At 42.3% G+C, this 21,890-nt stretch overlaps 1 protein-coding gene across 1 annotated transcript in view; it reads left to right on the top strand.

Annotated features, from left to right (window-relative positions):
• The first annotated feature begins 14,213 nt into the window (after window positions 1–14,213).
• DNAJC2 (DnaJ heat shock protein family (Hsp40) member C2) overlaps window positions 14,214–21,890 on the top strand; it is a 316,362-nt gene continuing 308,685 nt past the window's right edge. Inside the window, exon 1 of the mRNA XM_085654025.1 lies at window positions 14,214–14,401. Within this exon, the coding sequence (XP_085510151.1) occupies window positions 14,344–14,401 (58 nt within the window). The 5' untranslated portion in view covers window positions 14,214–14,343. The remainder of the gene's footprint in view (window positions 14,402–21,890) is intronic.

Here is a 21,890-nt window from a genome sequence, read left to right as displayed (position 1 = left end):
TAAGCCCACATTCAGAAGAAAAATCAGTCTCTATGACCCACATTCCTGAGGGTCTTTCTCTGGTTTAGGGATAATCTAAATCCATGTCTCTGACATGAATTGTGTCACTTTACTTGTGTTAGCAAATTAGTTCACAGCCTGGTCATGAGGTTCAACAGTAAAGGCTCAAAGTTTTTATAAAATATTGGTGTGAAGCTTTCTCGATGGCTGTTGATACTTCATGGTGATTATTATTTTTTTCTTTTGTAATTGTTTGTTCCAATGTTTATTTTTACTCTTATGTTAGTTCTTTAATTTTAGTCTGCTATACGTACAGAATCAGGGTCTACTTGTTCAGCTGACTATAAGATCGGGTAGAAGCTGTAAAAGTGCTCAATTGTTTTTAAGTTGTTTTCAATCAGACAGATGCCTTTTTCATCCTTTGTGGCCCCTATTTGCCTGCGGGGATGATAAGCTGTTAGGCAGGTTAGCAAGAATTGTCCTGCCCTATTACCTCCCTCCTGGTATTTTTGCACCACTTTCGCTAATGCGTATTCTACCTTAACTCAGTCAAATTGTTGTAACTGGCTCCTTAGAATTAAGATCTTATGACATAAGATTTGTGAATGAGATATGTTAAAGAGGTTTTCGGCACTAGAAGTCCCCTTCACCCAGCCCTCCTTCTGTCCACACCACCAAGAAAGGTCCCATAGCGAGTGTGAGGAGCCTTTGAATGATGAAAAAATGCCTTCTCTGCTAGTAGGAGTGTGTACTGATGAAACTGAAGTGTCTCTGTCCCCAAGATTGCCATTCAGCTGCAGCCATCTACCCCTCTTTATCACAGTATGGAGTCAAGACTGAAAATCACATATGTGGGGCTAGCAAGTTCATCACATCTGCTGTCTTGGTTTTAGTGGATGGAAGTATTGGAGAGGAAATGCCTTGAAGCGCAATCTGCATGCAACAGTAGATAAGTGATGTATCTCTCATAATAAACAAATGTCATGCCTTGAAGTACAATCTGCATGTTACAAAAGGTGAGATATTAGTCTCTTCTAATAGACAAATGTCACCTCCTAATTTCTTAAGTGTTTGTAGGGTAATAAGGCATTCAGCCAGTTTGTTTAGCCCTCCAACATTTAACGAGACAAACCTAATGTCTCTTACCATATTGGTCACCGTTGGTTATTGCTTTGCTAGACCAATTAATCTTGCATGTAGTGATTGGCTGCTGATTTTAGCACTTTAAGTTGTGATTGGCGCACTCACCTATTCTCTTTCAGGCCACCAACTCATAAACCCAGCTAAGATGCTGCTATAAATGCCTCAGAAATAAACCATGCAGAATCATAATTTCAGGCAACAGCATATTTTATATGCTGAGGGCACTCTAATGTTCAAGCTCTCTCTGACCAGTTGCGAAACAGCAAAACACACACAAATAATGGACGGAATAGAGAACAAATCAAACAGTCACTCCTAGTCAAGAGACCTGGGTTAAAAACATCAGTCTTTTGCTCACCATGCCATCCCAGTTTAAACCCAGCCATATGCAAATCAGTCTTGATGCTGCTCCTCATGGGAACAGCCAACCCGAATTGCCAAGTCTGGTCCTCCCTGGACCAGAAACATGCTTCCTGGGACCGGTTTTGGGATATCACCCCTCATCAGCCAGACTAGCTTAAATCCAGTGGCACAGTGAGCCACAGTGCTGCCAAAGGTAGATTGGCTTGCTTGAGAAATAAGGCAACCTGTGGCACACCAGTGCATCTGCAAGGCTGGAGCAGAGTCAATTGTTTATAAGAAGAGCCTGGATTAGTGACTTTCAGAACTGCCTCTACCCTTCCTTATACGCCTTTTGGAAAGTTTGTTATTTCAATTCCCTAAAGCAGCGTTTGGGGCCTGGTGGAGGCAGAGCAATGATGTCTGTGGACACATGGTTTATTTAGGATTGTAGGTGACTGGCAATATTCAAAGTGCTGTGATCAGCTGAGAGACACTGCTAGTTCTTGGGAAAGGTGTGAGTGGACCAGCCTAGTGCATAAGAGAGTAGTGGAGGGGTGTGAGCCATTCACACTTTTTTGGTACAATTCCATTTAAGTCTGTTTCTTTAAAAAAAGGCCACAGCATAACTCTCTCTTCGTCGTTTTATGTGAAAGAAACAGTCCTGTCTTACCCTCATGTTGCTGCGGATTGATGTTTCCAGGCAAATGTATTTTGCCCAATTTCTCAAGAGATCTACCATGCATAAAAAAGGTTTTTGACTATGTGACCTTACAGCTTTATCTCAATTCGAATCAGACAATATAATGTTTTTTACCCTTCATTTTCTGGATCACTTTAACATTCAACCCAGTTAACCTAAGTAGGGACACTGTAATTATTTATTCAAAAAAGAAAGTTATGGCTATTGGTCCCTCTAGCTGAAGGTCATTTTAGGCATATATACCTTTCCAAGTGCTTATTTTGCCCCCGGGAACACCTAGGAAAGCAATTTGCTGTTGATGGCCCATGTTATGATTGTAACTTTCAGTCAGTCTTGAATTCTCATCTTACAGAACCAAACATGCTGGAGACTGTAGTTTCATTGTCACATGACATGTTTGGGCCTACAGATCCCAGGATGCCTACAGTTTTTTGTAATGTTTTTATTGACATTCTCATGACCACATTATGTATCCAAAACAAGCATAGTACATTTGCTGCAATAAACCTGATGACAATCAATCTGGATAAGTAGTCTTACGACACAGGCTATTGTCACTATTACCACTTCAACTTGTGAGAAAAGAGCAAAAAAAAACAACAAAAAAACATATATTTTCTATGTCAATATCACTTCATCCCTTTAAACCTGACCCAGGATGCCTACAGTTTGCTGAACAACAAGGGATCATTGAAATTCTCTATCATGGCATTAGGCTTGTTGATGATGTGTTAATTTAGTCTGCACTCACACATATTGACTACCCCCATAATTTCATGCTGGGTGTGCAAGGGAAACAGGGTGATGTGGTCTACTGGTTAAGCGTAGACATGTATAAATGAGAAGTTCAATTACAAATACATGGAATGTATTGTATTTTTGTACTTCAAAAATACAAATCACCAGTTGATATACACTGTCTCTCGTATTGTCTCTAAACACCCCCCCCCCCCCACACACACACACACAGTGCAGTGCTCCACTGTTTCCCAGCAGGGTTTGCTTCACATAAATATCAGTGCATAAATGCATTCTGCTGTACATTAGCTTCACTGCAGGCATTATCAATGTGAAAGCAGGACCTGCTGAACTATGCTTTGGGTTCTCACTATGGAAATAACAGAGATGGTAAAGTTTAAAACAAACATCTGTTGTTGTGCGTTTGGAGTGCTCACACCCTCTAAATAAACCATTTACTATGCATTTTCTAAAAGGCTTAATTATAGATCCCCCACTCACATGCCACTAGCAGCCAATGTCACTCACCAGTATTCTTTCAAATGCTCATTTTGCCATTACAGTTTCCAAATATTTTTTTCAAGCGATGCTTAGAGGCCTGTCAACAAGGGATCTTTAAATGACATCCAACTAACTCTGGAAAATGTTACATGCCCAGTGTGCTTTAAAAGTGCACTATTTAGAGCAACATTTCTCAACGATTACTAGGGAAGAAATCATAAGACCAAGATCTACAATACGGCGTCATTTCATGTGTGATATCTTGTGTTTTAGCCAATAGCTAATTGCATTCTAGCACTTGTTGGTGTAATCTACTTGAATGGGTAAGATTTAGAAAGTGCTGTTCACTGAACACTGAAGTGTCAGGACAAGTTGAAGGTGTATACATGCCAACATTCCTAATCTTTGCTGGGGACTCACGATTTCTGAAAGAAAAACAAATTGTCTTATTTTAGGTATCCCCTGGTTTAAACTGCCTTCACTCCAACACAACAGGGAAATTAAGTCAATAATAGTATGCACCCAGCCACTATTGTATAGTCATTTTATACACAATTTAACACTTGTTCAAAATATTATTTGAGTCTGTATGCCTATTCAGTTTCCATCTTTCTATTCGTCTTCATTTTCTAAACTTCCATCACAAGTCAATATTTCTTTTTTTTAATAACTTTATTTTCCGTTTTTAAAATATCACAATAATCACAAACAGAAGGTTACTGTCATGAACATCATTATGAGGTTTGGTACAGCTATAGCATTACTAACAATCCGCGGCTAAGTAGGCTATCGGTAACAATAGAGCAGAGCCCGCAAAGAATGGTTTTACCAATATTTCGTCAGCACATTGTCATTCTTACGGCCTTCCAGTGGCACCTCCCACCACCCATATTCCCGGATTACAATACATCACAAGTCAATATTCATCCAATATAATTGCCAGCCAACTAATTTTTCTTTTAAATCTTTATTCATTTAGACCTCATCTGAGATCCACAATATAGTAAAATAACATATACAAATTACCAATCCCATTGCATTACAATATATCAAACAAATCTTTATAAACAAAATTGATTATTGTTCTTAGGTTGTATATCTCTAAAATAGCGGAAATAACACTTTAAATTTTTTAAAAACTTTATAGCATACAAATTCATCAGGAGGGGTTCTTATGATCTCAATCAGATCAGTATTTCTAAGAATATTATGTTTTATACAGATAGGTTTTAAAAATTGTTGAACGCGCCTCAACCAGACTACTATTTGGACAGACAAATAAAACATGTGCCAAGTCTTGGATTCCCCCATTACATAAATCACACTGGCCAGTTTTATTAGGATTGCCGCCTCAATTTTTTGTTACATCTTTTAACAGGAGTATACTCAGCCTTAACATCAGAATGCAACGCCTGACCTTGTGGTCTAATGTGAAATTCAAATATTTTGGCCACTCTTTATACTCCACACTAGCTTACACCAGCTTGTAGTGTGATAACGGATGACAATAAAGTTTATCCATTTCAAAGCTCAACCTCGGGGTAGATTTTTTCAGAAAGAACTTCAAAAGTTCTGGGGACCAGCTCTGTAAAAGTCTTACTGAGCATTGAAAGTGTTCCAGAGAGAACTCTAAATTTCTCTAAAAGTATATACTCCTGAATCCGCCTGTATTGCTTGCGCCTATCCGATAATACAGCTCCCACACGATGGCTCAACACCCGGCCCAGCAAAAGACTTTAACACAAAACAAACGACACCTTTAGAAAAGTGGTTTTATTTTACAAAACACAAGGACTCTCTCTTTTAGAATAAGGCGTGTAATGTAATGTAATGTAATGTAAAAAATTCTTATAGAGCGCAACTTACACCGGACGGTTTCTTGGCGCTAAGCACTAACTTGAGAGGAAGCAGAGAAGGAGAGAAGAGTGCTTATGTATAAATAAAGTGAAAGAGATGGGTTTTGAGAAAGGACCTAAAGTGAGGGTAAGAAGGAGAAAGTCTGATTTCCAACGGGAGTGAATTCCAGAAGGAGGGAGCTAGAAAAGAGAATCTGAGGCCACCGTGTTTTTTGCGCCTAAACCTAGGCGTCTGGAGGAGCGCATGATGAGAGGAGCGAAGGTGCCTAGAGGGGACATAGGGATGCAAAAGAGAAGAAATAAAAGAAGGACCAATACCGGCCAAAGATTTATGAATCAAACAGCCGAGTTTAAACTTGCAACGCTCCGATACAGGGAGCCAGTGCAAGGCTTTGAGCAGAGGGTGGACGTGAGAATGTTTGGGACAGTGGTAGATCAGGCGAGCAGCCTGATTCTGTATCAGCTGTAGTCTTTTAATTTGATACTGTGGGATGCCTACATACAGAACATTGGCATAGTCAATTCGGGAAATGACTAATGCCAGTAGTGCCAGGGTGAGGGCCTCGGTGGTCAAAAAGTGGGCTATTTTCCGAATCTTCCTAAGCTGGAAGAAGCAAGAGGACACAGTGGCACTGACCTGGTGTTTCATAGAAAGATTGTGGGAAATGTAGACTCCCAGACTTTTCACCTTGTCAACCGGGCAGGGAGAGGGACCCAGAGAAGGGGGCCAAAACGTCGAGTTCCAGGGGTTGGAAGGGCCTCCGACAATAACAAGCTCAGTCTTGTCGGGGTTAAGCTTGAGATGGTGAGCACCCATCCAATCACTGATATGACAGAGGGTGAGTTGAAAATCTTGAATCGCTTCGTCCGATGAGTCAAGGTTGAAAACAAGCTGAATGTCATCTGCATAATTAAATGCAGTGACATTCCTTCCCCGGAGGGAGCGAATGAGAGGAGTAAGATACAAATTGAATAAAAGTGGTGACAAAGACGAGCCCTGTGGAACGCCGCAAGTAAGCTGCATTTTATCAGCCGAAAACTGGGAGAGCCGAACAGATTGGTGGCGGTTCGTCAGAAAGGAGCGGACCCAACTAAGGGCCGTCCCACTGATGCCTGCCTCTTTGACACGGTCGGCCAAGATGGTATGGTCGACCGTGTCAAAGGCCGCCGAAAGATCTAGGAGAATCAGGGCTTGACTGGTATTGGAGTCGGCACCTCTACGGAGTTCCTCCATGACAGAGAGTATAACTGCTTCCGTCGAATGAGCAGGTCTAAACCCGGCTTGCTGGGAGTCTAAAAAGTTAGACTCTTCAATAAAAGAGGTGAGGACTCCAGTCACGTGTGTCTCGAGTACCTTACTCAAGTAAGGGAGAAGGGAAATAGGGCGAAAATTGCCCATGACTGTAGGGTCGGCATTAGGTTTTTTTAATATAGGAACCACCTCAGCATTCTTAAACTGGCTAGGAACCTCGCCGAACAGAAGAGAGTTGTTCAGGAGGGCTAGTGGAGGGGTAGGGCAAGCCGAAAAGGCAGCACGGAGGATCGCAGGAGGGCAGCAATCCATGGGAGAGCCAGATGAGACTTTATTAAGCAGGGAAAGAAAGTCGCATTCTAGTATAGGGGGAAGCTGAGTAAGGGAGTGGGGATTAGAAAAGGGAGTGGTATCAGTAGGGAACATCACCGGGGATCCAGAGAGGATACTGTGTTTAATTTTGCAGATTTTATCGATAAAAAATTGATTGAGGGAATCACAGAGAGCCTGAGATGGGAGGGGTTTGAGGGTCACCCTATCAGGATGTGAGAGCTCCTCCACAATAGCAAAAATTTCTTTTGATTTTTGTGCAGAGTTAAGAATTTTGGTAGAGAAGTAGGCCTTTTTAGCAGCTGAAATGGCCTGTTTATATTGGCCGGAGAGTTTTAAAAATTGTAGCTTTTCTGAGTGATCGTAATTTCTGCGCCAACGGCGCTCGGCTTGGCGGAGTCCCAATTTTAGAGATTTGAGGCTGTCCGAGAACCATCGGTGTGCGTCATGGGGACGCTTAGTTCTAATTATCTTAAGGGGGGCAACCTTATCGCTGGCGGACTCTAGCCATTTAGCAAGTGCGGCCTCTTGGGAGTCTATGGAGCCGGAACTGGGCAGAGCCGAGGATGTTAGAGAGGTAAAAAATAAGTCAAGGTTTGCTTTATTCCAATTGCGGGCCAAGAGGCTAGGGCCTCGGCTGTGGGGAGGCGGTGGAGGGACCAAAAGGGAAAAAGAAATTAAAAAATGATCCGACCAATGACAAGGTGTAATTGTGAGCGACTTAATTCCTAGATTATAGGTCCACACTTGATCAAGAGTGTGGCCCTTAGAGTGAGTGGCCATATGGATATGTTGGAGGCCGTTGAGCCCACTTAATAGGTCGGTGAAAGCCAGAGAGGAAGAGCATTCAGAGGCGTCTGATGGCCAGTAGTTGAAATCTCCCAGAACCAGCAGTTTGGAGTAGTTGATTGTAAGCTGGGAGAGTAAGTCGCCAAAGAGCAAGGGAAAATTTGGCATAGGTTGGGGGGGGCGATATACCAAGACGCAGGTAAGAGGAGACACCGAGGATTCAAAACGAATAACTAGGTAGTCAACCTGAGGGATATCGGGTAGGGAGAGTGAGGTAAACCTAAGGGGAAGTTTAATAATGGCGGCTACGCCGCCACCCGGTTTCCCAGCTGGGCGGTTGGCTTGAAGGATATAATACCCAGGTGGAATGGCTGCCAAAATGTCAGGGGAGGAGTCCTCGTTCAGCCAAGTCTCAGTTATGAGTAGGATATCTGGTCGGTCTACGTCCAGGAGGTGGCATATGTCAAGTTGATGGCGGACTAACGACCGAGTGTTAAGATATATAATTGCTAATTCCATGTTAGCAGGAGCCTGAGCGGACAGGGATATGGAGGGAGGGGAAGTGACTATATGTCCAGAAACAAGGGAAGATGGAAGGGTCCGGAACTCGGGGAAAGTCCTGCGGGCTTGTAGAATGCCAAGTTGTTTGAGTTTTAGATGACTAGTAGCGGCCAGCGGCCGGGATATGTGTAGGGAGATTAAGTCCCTAGGAGAGTAGGATATAAGTTGGGCAGAGTGACGGGCCCCGGCCGGCCACGGACGGGCGCAGACGGGCTTGCCTTAGGCGCGCCTTCGGTGTGCCAGCGGCGCGCCCGCTGCGCGCGTCTGCTGCGCAGCCGCGACATCGTTCTTGAAATAGCGAAAGTGCGTGGCGCGTGCGCAGACAGCAGCAACAACTATGACGCTACCCTTCGTATTGGGAGCGTGAAGGTGGCGAGTGCAAGTACGAGAAAGTAAGGAAACAAATGATTGGCGCAATAACGAAATTTAAAAAGCTAAAATACCCCCCAGGAGCATTGAACACAGCTCCTTAGCTCCACAAATGAAGATTAAAACAAATTTAGGCAGTGCAAAGTAGTTGTGGCAGGTAACAGTTTCCTGACCTCAAGGCTTGGGGTTTTATTTTACACAATGCTCTCTAACAGAAAGGCTTTCCCAGATGCCAAATGCACTAGATTCAAATACACAAAGATATATATATATATATATATATATCCCAAAATTGTAAAACAATCCAAGTGCGCTCTCAGGAGAAAAACCACAGACACGGAAATGAAAGGAAGGGTTGTTTAATCCACAACACGTTTCAGCTCGGAAGCCTTGTTCACGTCTTAGTCTATAGACAGTGTTTGTGGTAAGACTCCCCCTGTGTAACTTACAGGTTCCTCCTGCCAAGCATGGACTTCTCTCGTAAACCGTGACGAGTAGAAGATGTGCACTAGGGTGCATTCGATTGAGAATGCAAACAGTCTGATGAAAATGCTGCAGTGTGCCAGCCGAAATGTTGGCTCACTCTAGAAGCTCCGTTACAGTATCTCTACGGGCATAGTAGATGTAAAAAACGGAGGGAATCCAATTCAAGAAACTGCTTCTTCCGGGACGAACGTGGATGTCTCACCATGGCAAGTACATCGCGTTCAGCCCGTAAAGGCAGAGAAAAGAAACGGACTCACCTCGTTAATGTCGTTAAGTGCTGCAGCAAGTTGAAAAGTGTTCCATGGATGGCCGGTCAATTGCAGTCCTCCGTATGCGAACAGGCTCAAAATTGCTCCTTCTGACTGCAGCGACCCAGGGGGAGGTGGCGCACACTCCGGCGGAGCGTGCCGGTAAATTCAGTCCCAAAATTGTTGACGTGAACAAGGCTTCCGAGCTGAAACGCGTTGTGGATTAAACAACCCTTCCTTTCATTTCCGTGTCTGTGGTTTTTCTCCTGAGAGCGCACTTGGATTGTTTTACAATTTTGGGACTGAATTTACCGGCACGCTCCGCCGGAGTGTGCGCCACCTCCCCCTGGGTCGCTGCAGTCAGAAGGAGCAATTTTGAGCCTGTTCGCATATATATATATATATATATATATATATATATATGAATATATGCAAGCAATAATAACACACTTGGTAAATATAATGCATGAATATTACTGATGAATAAACAAGCAGCAAATAATATGAAATAAGATTCAAGCAAATATACTGGATGTCCTGAAAGAGATCAGAAAGATATATATATATATATATATATATATATATATACACACACACATCAAATGATTACTTTGGAAGTGCACCTTGACTCACTCACACATCACGAAGAAAATACATCAAATGATCAAAGCCACTGGCCAAACGTCACAATGGCAATAACTAAAACTCAATACACCACCTGGTGCAAACACTGCATCTGCATCTTAGCCCACTTCTGACCGGGGGATTCACAGCCGGGGTTCAGAGCTCAGCAACCAGGTTGTCCTGAAATAGACGCATCCGTCCTCGTTCGGATTCCAAAATCCCGGTTTCTGAGTCAGCAACCCTCAGCTTTAAACACACTAGAAGGTTCGGGAAAGACCTCTCTCCGGGCCAGAGAAATCTTACCAGAACTGACCAGGTTCCAAGCAAGCATTCCCACGGCAGGAAGGAGTTCTCACGTCCCCTTCTCCAAATCTTGCATGTTCCAGCCTTTATCTTGACGAAGCTCACAAAGCCTTTCAGAGTACATTAAACAAAAAACAATCCTAGTCCGTGAATAACCCAAACAACTTACAAGCCCTGCTGTGCATGCATAAAAAGCTGAAGCAAGGCAAAGTCAGAAAACAAGATGACATGAGGCCATGTCAAAGCCAATAGTAAGAACTTCATAATTCTCATCAATGTACAATACAATGCACAACTGCTTATAGATTCATATACTTCATCTCTCAATGTACAACACCGAGCACGTGTGCATCACTGCCCACAACACTGCACTTCGAGACCAAAAAGTACATTCCACAACTCTCTCCCTTTCACGCTTTGAAATGCACATCCCACATGTTCTATTCTTGGCAAGGCTGTCCTACTCCGTGACAGCTCCCTCTGAAAGACTGCAAGATTACAAGAAAGAAACTTGTAAGAGAAGCAAAGCATATGCAGGACATCGTACATCCAGGCTAGGATAAAATAACACACTAAAGTCAGTTAAAATAATGGTAGTCATCGATCATCACCGGGTGTCAGACCACAAGAGTGCCTCAAGCACTACACCGCCTTAAAAGTTTCCTGGCGTAAAATTGCTCTTAATGTACCGTCGGGTGCATGTAGTATATTATGTGCCCATCTTATAAGATTTGCCATAGCTCTCGCATATGCACTCACCACCCCTAATTCCAGTCGAAGTGCCTGAACAGGAGTGGCTTGGCTTGTAGTTATAAGCATGCGCAAGAGTTTTCCGTCCCTGAGATTTAAAAAATCCCAACGGCTTATTGGAATGTACTCCAAGCCATATGTTAGAATCGGGGTAATCTTTGCTCGATAAACTTCGAGGAGAGCTGAAAAATGTTGCCTCCCGGTAGAGTAGTACAACTTTTTTATAGCACTTACATGGGATACTGTCTTTTGTTTAATCTGTTGAAAGTGCGAGGCAGTACCAGCGGACTGAGCCAACGAGTTTCGTCCCTATTCGGACTGCATGTTATAATAATTTTACATTCCTTTCTCCATGCTCACAATACAGCACAATTCCAAGTTTTGTTCAGCTTAAAATGTAATAGTTTACATGTAAGTTGTGTATTACCAACAACAAGTGTACATGGTGATTCTTCATCCATTCAGAACTTAGGAAAGTTGGAACAGGCAACTTAATGGATCCTGTTTTTATCCTCTAAATCTCCTTCTTAGCCATCCCTATGTGGCACATTCCTAATTATGCCCTCCTATATAATTTCAGAGTCTCCCAGTCCAAATGAGCTGCTTGTTGACTTGAATTTTACCATAGATAACATATGAGAGTAACAAATGCATATCTTGGCGAGTACGGGAGCTGTAAACAGCCAGCATGTTTCAGTTCAGGGCTGCAGTCAATATTACCTAGCTCAACATAAAATGTATGTCCTCATCAGTGCTTTAAATGGAAATACAGATGTGCAGATACACCAGGGCTCGAAAAATCCACTAGCATTGTCGAGCAAGATTTATTAAGGATGAGCTATTTTTAGGGACTACTAGCCGTTTCCGACTTAACTTTAGTTACAGAATAAAAAGTAAATGTAGGGAGACAACTGACTTTTGGCCTCTGACTCTGAAAGCAGAGCAAATGTGACAAAATAATAAGATTTAAAGGCATCTTTATTGCTCACAAAGTGAAAGAGCAATAAAAATGATGTTATCTTGTCACATTTGCTGGCTGTCAGAGACAGAGGTCAAAAGTCAATTTGTCTTCCTACATTTAGTTTTCTTTCTGTGACTAAAGTTAAAGGCTTTTGTAAAGTGAACTGTGTGATAACTTAACTGGGCAAAGCTTTTTAAATGAAAGGCTGTAAGATGTCAGGCTTTTTTCTAACACAACATTAAAATAGCTAAGTGAATTGTTCAAACATTTCAAATATATTTCACTAGTTATGAAGACCCATGTTTGTAATTATGTGGTCAAAAAATATTTTTATAGGATCAAAACATAACACTTTAGTTGGTGATGTGCAAATTTTTAATATTTTTGCTGAAACCCAATTTCCAAACATGGTTTATTCGCTATCATCAGTAAAACTACATGTTAGTGGGGACGTTTCCTGCCCATTTCAATGGACAATATGCCATCTGTTAATGACAGTGCACTACCACATCATGCTTTGGTAATATATTTATGAACAGTGAGATTTTAAACATGAACTGGGAATTATTACTGCTCCTGCCCAGATGATAATGCTTTTAGTGAACTAAGAGGCCATGGATCATGTGTACCCTATATATGGGCTTGATTCTGGTTATACATGGAGCAAACATTTAGTTTAGTAAATAAAAATAAAATAAAAAGAGTTTTTGTGCAGCAGAAATTATGAACTTGCATCTTGAAGTAGTTTTCTTATGTGATAAAGAAAAAGGCAGCTCCATAAGACAAAATATTTGCCTAGGATCTCACAATTTGAGACCAGTACACAGGTCAAGTACATTACAGTTAGGTTGAGTAGATTATTAAAGTTACTAGACCTGCAGGTCTAGTAACATTTTTATGATTTTTCGAGCCCTGTACTCATTCTGTTGAGTGCCGGTACTCTCCTATTAAAAGTATTGTACCAGTAAAGGGAAGTGCCGGTATTATCCCTTTCAAATTGAAGAAGTGCAGGTACTCAGTGCCGGACTGTACCTGTCCAATTAGACTGGCCATTGCGCTATAAATTGCACTGAAACGTTTTTTTTTGTTTTTTTAAATTAATGAAATAGTTTATTAGTCAATTAAAACCATAAACCTTGCAAAGTACATACATTATGAAACATATATCTAAAAAGATCTAAAAACTGGTTATCCATCAGTGTCAAACCATATCAAATATCAACCATCTATTTGTGTGCCTGCACAAATAGGACCAACATTTAGTTCTTCAGACGTTGACAGGTATTTGGATGAGTGTTTCTGAAACAGGCGATAGTGTTGGGTTGTCGTGCCTGTATAGGGGAGACAGGGCTGGTGGCCACAAAATTGGATGATAGCAAAGTTGTAAGGCTACTTACAGTTCATATTTACATACCTCTGAACTCACTCAACTTTTCCAGATAACACAAGCCATGAGAGTTATTACACAGGCCATCTTTCTATTTTACACAGCTGGGCTGACCTGCTACTTTGTGCTATAGTCTCGGATTTTTAGGTTTTTAAAACGCTCTCACCAGAATTCCCTTACAGCCTACAAAAGTCATGGGTTGAAAAAACCTCACTAAGATAACCAAAAGAGCAATGCCTGTGTAGAGCACGGCTTTTAAATGAGCTCAGAAAAGCAAAATAATGTCATTTTGCTGGTTACAAAATAAAATAAGTACTCATCCTGAAATCCCACCCACCAATATGATTGCCACATTTTTTTTTTTTTTAGAAAAAATACCTCCCGTTTACATTTTGCTATTCTGTAGCAGCTAGGTTAAAAAGAATGTGTGTAAAACGGACAGGATTCCTTTTGTAACACGGCAGATATGCCGCTGTTTGCTCTAATAATACTTCTGAAACGATTTAGACAACTCTAAAATATTATAACTGATTTCGTTATAGGCTTGTTTTACATCTATTTCAGGAGGGAAAATACTGTTTTGCCAAATAAGTTTACCGGCCTAGGTTTAAAATACTGGCCACGTGGCGAACCCTGCTACAAAGTTCCTGCAAAAAGTTGAGAAATACATATTTGTTATAGAGTTGGCAAAACGTTTCTCCTTCAGTCTCAGAGGCCCAGATGGGCCTGCGAACCTCAGATGTGTTTGTTGTCGGTGGTAACTCAAGGGCCGTTCTGTGCTTGTCACTGGGAGATGGCGCCTGCCGTGCCTGCCTGCGTACAGCTCTGTGTGCGGAAGGCAGGCGGGCCCTCAGTGAAGCAACCGCTGGCCCCGCCCGGACCTCTGACGCTGTGACACCGGGCCCGGCAGCCGCAGCAGCGCCAGGAAGTGACCTGCGGCTGCACACGCCGGTCGGAGAGGAGGCAGCCGCAGGACACAACGCAGCCCGCACATACCGCCAGCATGCTGCCCGAAGCCCCGGAGGGCCAGCTCAGCGCCGTCAGCAGGGCCCTCTCCGCCGGTACGTGCTGCGTAGTTCTTCCGCCACCCATCCTGCCGGCGTTCTCCATGGCCTGCCTTTTAAAGCTCTGGAACCGTTCGTTGCCGGTCTCGCTGTGCTCAATATCCCCAAACATTACCTCACCCACTCTGACTTACTCCCAGCTTGTTCAAAATCAGAGGGTAGAATTGTTTCATGATGTCCACTGTGTATGATTCTAAAGGCATGTTTGAAGGTCTTGGTCTTTAGAGCTAGTTTGAGTAGTACTTTCTCTTCCAAAGGCAATTGTTCATACTCGTTGAGTATATCGGAGGAGAAAGGGACTGGCTAGTTGTTAGCCCAAAGTGGCTTTTTGTTGTTGTTGACATTTTTAATTTTATGAAATGACATGCTATTTTAATGTTGCATGGGGCACATTGAGGAATGCCTCCATGTTCGTTCGTTCGTGGTCAAAACAAGTCGCTGTCTGTTTGTTGGGATCTGTGCGTTTCTTGATAAACGAATTTTTGCACCTCTTTTAGTTCTATGGTGTCCCAACCTGTGTCTCTTGCGACTTATTTTGTCGACAGTAGTTAATGTTTTAACCACGTTAATACTATTTGTCAGTTTAATATATATATATATATTTTAGTTTGGCAAGTTCTTATTTGAACTAGTTTAGTTCAATATCCGATTTCGCCTTTAATGTTTGAAATGGCCCAGCTTGCTGAATGAGCTGGTAATGTCGCTGTCATCTACTTCCAATTTCGAGTGTGAGCCTGGCGTGGTGAACAGGCTCCTCACAACTTGTTAGTAAATCTTGCTAAATTCTTCCGCACTCTAAAATGTATTAAAAATGAAAAGCAGGGGAGAAAGAAAAATCCTGTTACTTCACTCAAAAAATTGAATCCTCCAAAAATTCTGAACTGTTTCAGACAGTCATTAAACTGACTAATGCTGCCAGCAACAACATGGCCGGGAATAGTCCATCCTTTTGCAAACGTTTTTAAAATAGTCGAACAGGGCTACATCAGGTTCTCATGAACTAAGGCAACTAACCTAGAGGAAAATGTTTTCTCCCTCTTGCTCTTACAAGGACATTTTTAGTGAATTCACCCTTTTTTTACGGTTGAGCAGGTAGAGTTGCACATCAAATCTATAAAGTCTGGCTCACCATTAGACCCATGCCCTCTTTCAGTGGTAAAATTAGCACCTAAGGTCATTGTCTATCATCTTACCGGCATGTTTAATAACCTGTTTAAATTAAGCTATTTCCTTAAACTGTGGAAAATAGCCTCAGTGCCTCCACTGACTAAAAATTCAAATCCAAATTCTATGGACCCTAACTATCGCTCAATCTTGCGAATCCCGTTTCTAGCTTTGATTTTGAATAAGGCCATGAATCAGCAACTTACCTCCTTCATACAGGAGAACCATCTCTGGACTCTACTCAGTTCGAATTCAGAAGTGGCCATAGCACGGAAACTGCCTTGATTGTGGCGACAGAGGAGATAAGGGCTACTCTTGATGGAGGAAGAGCAGTTGAAGTCTTATTGGATCCATCAATATTATTCGATGCGGTCAATAACGATTTGCTGATTGACCGTCTCTACAACATTGGTATCAGTGCGGCCCCGTTGGCCCTTCTAAGATCTCTTCTCTCTGGGCGAGAACAACCTGGCTTTAAAGGAGTTCATTTCAGAACCCTTTTCTCCCTGGCGGGGTCCTCGCTTAGCCCAACGCTGTTTAACGTCTATGTCACCCCTCTGGCCTCTCTTATCAGATAATTTGGGTTCTCCTTGACATCCTATGCTGACAACACCCAGATTGTCATCTCGCTCTCCAGCAATAATACCACTGGAACTCAATTTCACAACTGCATGCGGCAGTGAATGACTGGATGAACAACAATTGTTTAAAGTTAAACTCTGGGAAGACAGAGGTCCTCCTGTTTGGTATTGAGGTCTCGTTTCGACCCCGGTCTTGGTGACCTTATGAGTTAGGAATTCTACTGACTCCAATTAGGAAGGTAAGGAACTTGGGAGTTATAGTTGACAACAAGCTTGCCTAAAAGGAATCCAGTCAACGCTGTGATCTCCACTTCCTTTAACACTCTTTAGTTTTATCTGAAATAGACTATTGCAATACGCACCAGCAATTGATGAATAAGCTCCAAACACTGCAAAATGCCGCAGTACGCATGGTTTTAGGGATTTCCACTTTCAATCTGCATCTCAAGCTATACGTAAATTACACTGGCCACCAATGAAGCAACGTATCATTTTCAAGGCCCTATGTTTTTCCCATAAAGCACATCACAATATGGGCCGGGACTATCTGAAAGGCAGCTTTAAATGGTACTGTCCAAGCAGGATGTTAAGCTACACTGGGACCAAAAATGTCATAGTCCTCAAGTTCAAACTCAAATCATGGGGAGAAAAATGCTTTGTCATCTGCACAGCTAAGGTGTGGAATACTCTTCCTCTACATATCTAATCCATGACCAATCTATTATTCTTCAGAAAAGTGCTAAAGATCTGGCTATTTGATAATCAGTAAGGGCTTCTCTGAGTCTCTCTAGGGTGATAGCGCCAAACCTCCTCCGGGTATTTTCACACTTTAAAAGTATATAATACAAAACTCTCTTCTATGTTTGCTTTTTCTTGCAACTTATTTTGTTTAGTTTTAAACCCCTTTACTGCCCCTGTGACAATGAATTTTCATGAGCAGTTCTAAAGTGCCAGTGAGGTTTCAAGGATAACAATAGTGGCATGGGCAAGTTTTTATGTTGGAAGTTGCAAAAGAGACAGAACAGGTCCCAATCCTTCTCACTGCTTGACCCAAGCTAGGTGAACGGTAGTGTGATTATGAGCAGGGCGTACATCTGAGATCTGTTTTTTTTCCTTTAATTCGAAGATGGTTTCCCAATATGCTCAAAGTAATTTATTTTCTCTCAGTTCTCATGAACATTTTGAAGCATGACTTTTAGGACTTCAGAGGTCCAGCTTTCACACATGCTTCACTCAGACTTGCACTGACGATGAAGTAATCCACCTCATTAAAAGTCTAATGTAGGGCAGAGTAAAATGAGGACACTCGTATCGTAGCGTGTAAGCACCTACAAACATCTTCACAGCCCCCCTGATAACTTATTGTCAGTGATTTGGACACCACCGATCTTCCTTAAGGTCTCCAGTCATATAGTGATCAAACTAGGTATCATGAATACCATACAGACTCCAGCCTATTTCTGAGGTATCATCACCTAGTGCTAGACCACCTCTAGTAGTTCATTGTAGAATTAGAAGGTTAGTCACGTTTGGGGCATACACATTTAGAAGCCCAATCTGCACAATCCAAATTGGGTCTCCTCTAGCTGGTGTGAAAAACTGGTAACAGCAATATTGATCCTACCATTTTGGGGTCTTATTTATTTTTCTGCAGCAGAATGATGCCTCCTGATATCAGCCTATATCTTTTCCACAAGTAATTTAGTCTTCACTTATTTTACATTCTGAGACAACTTCACCGAAGATAACCTAGACATAACACTATCTGCATGGGTGGGAACCCTGCGATCAGATCGCTTAAACTTCATTACGACAACCTCAAAACACTACCGAACCACGGTCTCTCATCCGAGCGATATAAATAATCATAAACAAGCATTGCCCAAGAATACCACAAGGTGTGTCCTGCCAGAAGAAAGCCTCCTCTCCACAAAATCAATCAAAAGTAAAAAAAAAATAATCCGTACATCTAAAAACAGTAGTGAGTAAAAAATGCAGGATACTTCATATCGCCGAATGATCCAGGCACCAACAGCAGGGTAAGATGTAGCCGTGCCATAGTCAAGACCCAAGAAATTTAGAATACTTATGATGATCACCCAAGGAGTAGCCCCCACTCTAGGCTGTCTCAAATTAAGCCCGCTTAAATAGGCGCAATGGTTGCAGTGTCTAAAATAACAATTATTCCAAAGTAATTCTTACAAAGAACCCTTTCCTTGCTCTGGAAACCCCAGAGTTTGACACTATTTCTGTGGGCTCCACCTTTTGCATCCTCCACCCTTGCCTCAAGTCTCCTAACAGTTAAGTATAGTAGTTTACATTTTAGTTAGACCTGCTCTGTTATTAAGGCCATGGTTGTCTGAGTAGCCATGTGTGGTTTGCAGTTTTTCAAGGGTCAGTACTGAGACTGTTAATTTCGATGTTAGTGTGTTTTTGCTATTAGCAGGTCGTTGATATCCCCGATCAGGTCCAAGTTCGTTGGCTTGGGTCTGCCATAAGCTTCAGGTGTTCTCTGCCTCTCCGTACCCACAGCTGTTGTGAGCTGAACTATTTTGTTTTGCTTTGTAGCTGTATTTGGTTTATCTTTTACGGTGCTGTACACTTGATTAACTGCCTCGTATATAATCATTTATTTCTGTTGAATGCATGGATTATATATAGGGGAAAGGTATTCAATTCATCCAAGTGTTCACCATTGTTAAAATGTGTCCCCAATCCAAGCTATAACAAGGTAGTCCATGCATTCTTAGCAGCCTTTGCAAGAACAGAACACAGTATATTTTTGGCAACATACTCTTGAATAGAAGGCCCAGACCACGTCCCTTTACACACATGACATCAGTTGAATACTTGCTCATGCCCAGTGCTAACTCTGAAAGACCATAGCTTAGTCAGTGAGTGGATCGAGAGGGAGAATGCCTGATTAGCAGGTGCACCTCCCAGGACTTACAGAGGCCCACGAGATTCCACTCATCGTAACCAAACAGCTAATGCCTGAAGCTGCATAGACACACTTTCTTTTATAGTGCCTGCTCTGCTGTTGTCACAACTCTGTTCCAACGTGTCCAAAACATAAGGCACAACTCCTGATGCGAAGTTCAATCTGAGATTTAGGTTCCAGTGCAAGTAATTGTATCCAAATGGTAAGTAGGACTACACTCTACACACTAATTGACTCCCCATCGGCTCTAGGAAACCCACCCAGTGCCACCACCCACCTTGTGTCCCTGCTGAGGTAGCATGGAATCACCACCATCAGCCTGGTATGACTGCAGGTCTCTGCTCCTTATCTTGGCTTCCTCTATGCAAGCCAAAGCACTTTGGGCAAGTGTTAAATGGGGTCTCCGGTCCAGGGCACATAGATCAGTCCCCAGTACCCTTTTGGCACCACGCAAGCCTGAGTGGCACAAAGTCATGGTTCACTTTCCATCCTTCTTGGGAGTAAGTATCACTGCAGCCAGGCATCTAAAGGGGATAATTTGAGGGGGAAAAATATTGGTTTCTTTGGCTGCCTTATTGCTTGCTCTTTTAAGGGGTGCACATATTAGTGCCAGATCAGTTATGTGCGCAGGATTAGTGCAGTATTTTTAAAGGGAGAGCTATGTACAAACACTTATTTTGACAGCCTCGTCCCATGATGATGTTTGTTGCTGGTGCAAGATTTGGTCATACATATGGCTAATATAGTGACATGTAATTCACCTTTATTTCGGTTTAAATATTTTTTTATGTAGAGTAACAAAATGTGCCATTTGGCCTGGCCGGTTTTGCACATTTAAGGCTACAGAATAGATGTTTGCATAGCAAAACCATGATCTAGAGAGAAACTTTAGAGTTTATTTTGTAGTTCAAACATATCCTAGCAGAAACTCATTTACAAATTAAATATAGGGTGTAAAACTTGCAATACTTGACTTCAAATTTTTTCAGATTGCTGCAAAACTTCTTCCTTTCTCCCCCTCTCTCTTGTAGAAGGAGGTACTTGCACATTTTGTTTCTTGATTGGAGTTATTTTAGTTGGTTCTGCTATGGTTGGTGTAGTCTCTGAGAGTAAGGTTGCTGTGTTTTTTTCCATCATGTGTTATGCTGGAGGGTTGTAATTTTGACTCCAGTGTGGCTCTTGGGCCTTTTCCTTGTACTTACTAGAGTTCCGCACTTACTATCTTGTGAATGGAGTAGCAATGTAATACTAGCCTATCTCCAGTAGATTCAGGTGGGGAAAAGTCTGTGGACTAGTGTTTGGTGATCTTTCGAGTCAAAAGGATTTAGAGTGAGCAAGGTCAGGAGCCATGGTCATCACTTTTGTCGTTTAGGAGAGTATTGTTGCAGATGAGTGGATATCTATGTGCAGTAGCATACTCTGATGCAGGTTTGCTAGTCCTGCGAAAAATGGTTCATGATTATCTGTTCCAGTAGCTGGGTAGAGTCTGATTTTACAGTATTGTTTCATAAAAAGGGTCGGTGGGTGATACAGCAGAAGTTGGTGAGATTATCTCGGTTCAAGCATTGGGAGGGTTTCTCCTGTCTTGAGATCATCTTGGAAGGGTCCTTGGCTGTCAAAGAAGTTTATGAAGGACATGATGTTATGATCATGTATTATGTTTTACACTAATGGTATAGTGTTTAGAACTTTGAGCCATGTTTGTTATGTTGTTATGGTGCTTCCCTTATAACCCAGCAGGTTTGGCTGTTGCAGCTGGCTGATAAGAGGATCACCATATATTGAAGGGCTGTACATGAATAAAGAAGTTAACTTGGAAAGAAAGTATGTAAGCGATGTTAATTACAGCATAATTTGGCGACGATCGGTTAGTCAAGCATATTCTGGTCTCTTCATAGGTGGATGTGAACCTGCGCGTCGAAAGCACTCAGTTAAGTTGAGCATTGCACAGTGCTTTGGTGGCTGTTTGTGTAAAGATTTCATCTGTGTATGCTTCAACGTTGAATTATAAGTATTTGAGGGAATGTATTGGGAGTGCAGCTGCCATTGTCACCCCCGTTGCAGTCCAGTAATGTTCAACATGCACATAAGCCGTTGAAAATGTGATTGAAAAGAACAGCTGCTGCAGCTGTTGAGCGAAGGAACAGCTGAGGCAGAGAGAATGTAGCTAGCTCTGGGGCACATGCTTGGGGGACAACCATCTAAAAGGGAATCTACATATAAATGGAAGTGGGGTTCACGTGATATGGCTGTCAGAAGTTGAAAAGGAGAGAGCGGCCATAGAGCGCCATGGCTTGTCGTGCTGCGGTTTTGGGTCCTAAAGCAAAGTCACCTATTGATGGCAGCACTAGGAACCGTAACATTGTGCCACTCATCTCAGTGCAACAGACGTTCACTAAGCAATCTGCCTCGAAAGGGTAAAAAAAAAAACTGCTGCAGGAAACCAAATGAAGCCAATCGAGGAGCACAGGCGTGTTCAGAGGGGAAGCCATGCCTGCTGACACCTGTTGCAGGAGGAGCTGAGAAAATTAAAGTGTTTGTGCTGAAAGAGGAGCAGAGCCGTGCTTTAAGGCAAAGCCATGCCATGTAATGCTCATTTCACAAGTGTTGGAATTAAAGAGGAAGTGTCTACAGTGGAACAGTACTGCATTTCTGTTGGGGAAAATAAAAAAAATCACAGGGTGATGTTTGTATTGTCTCAAAGCAGTAATACCAAGTGAACACAATCTCAAAGTATCGTAATTGGTAAACCCTTACAGAACATTCAACAGTAATTTCCGGGCAGGGTGGTAGTGTGTCT

Source organism: Triturus cristatus, chromosome 4_1 (assembly GCF_964204655.1).
Source record: "Triturus cristatus chromosome 4_1, aTriCri1.1, whole genome shotgun sequence".
In the NCBI taxonomy this organism is placed as follows: Eukaryota; Metazoa; Chordata; class Amphibia; order Caudata; family Salamandridae; genus Triturus; species Triturus cristatus.
Note: the sequence above shows the minus strand (reverse complement) of the source record. Positions and strands in the feature narration are given on the sequence as shown.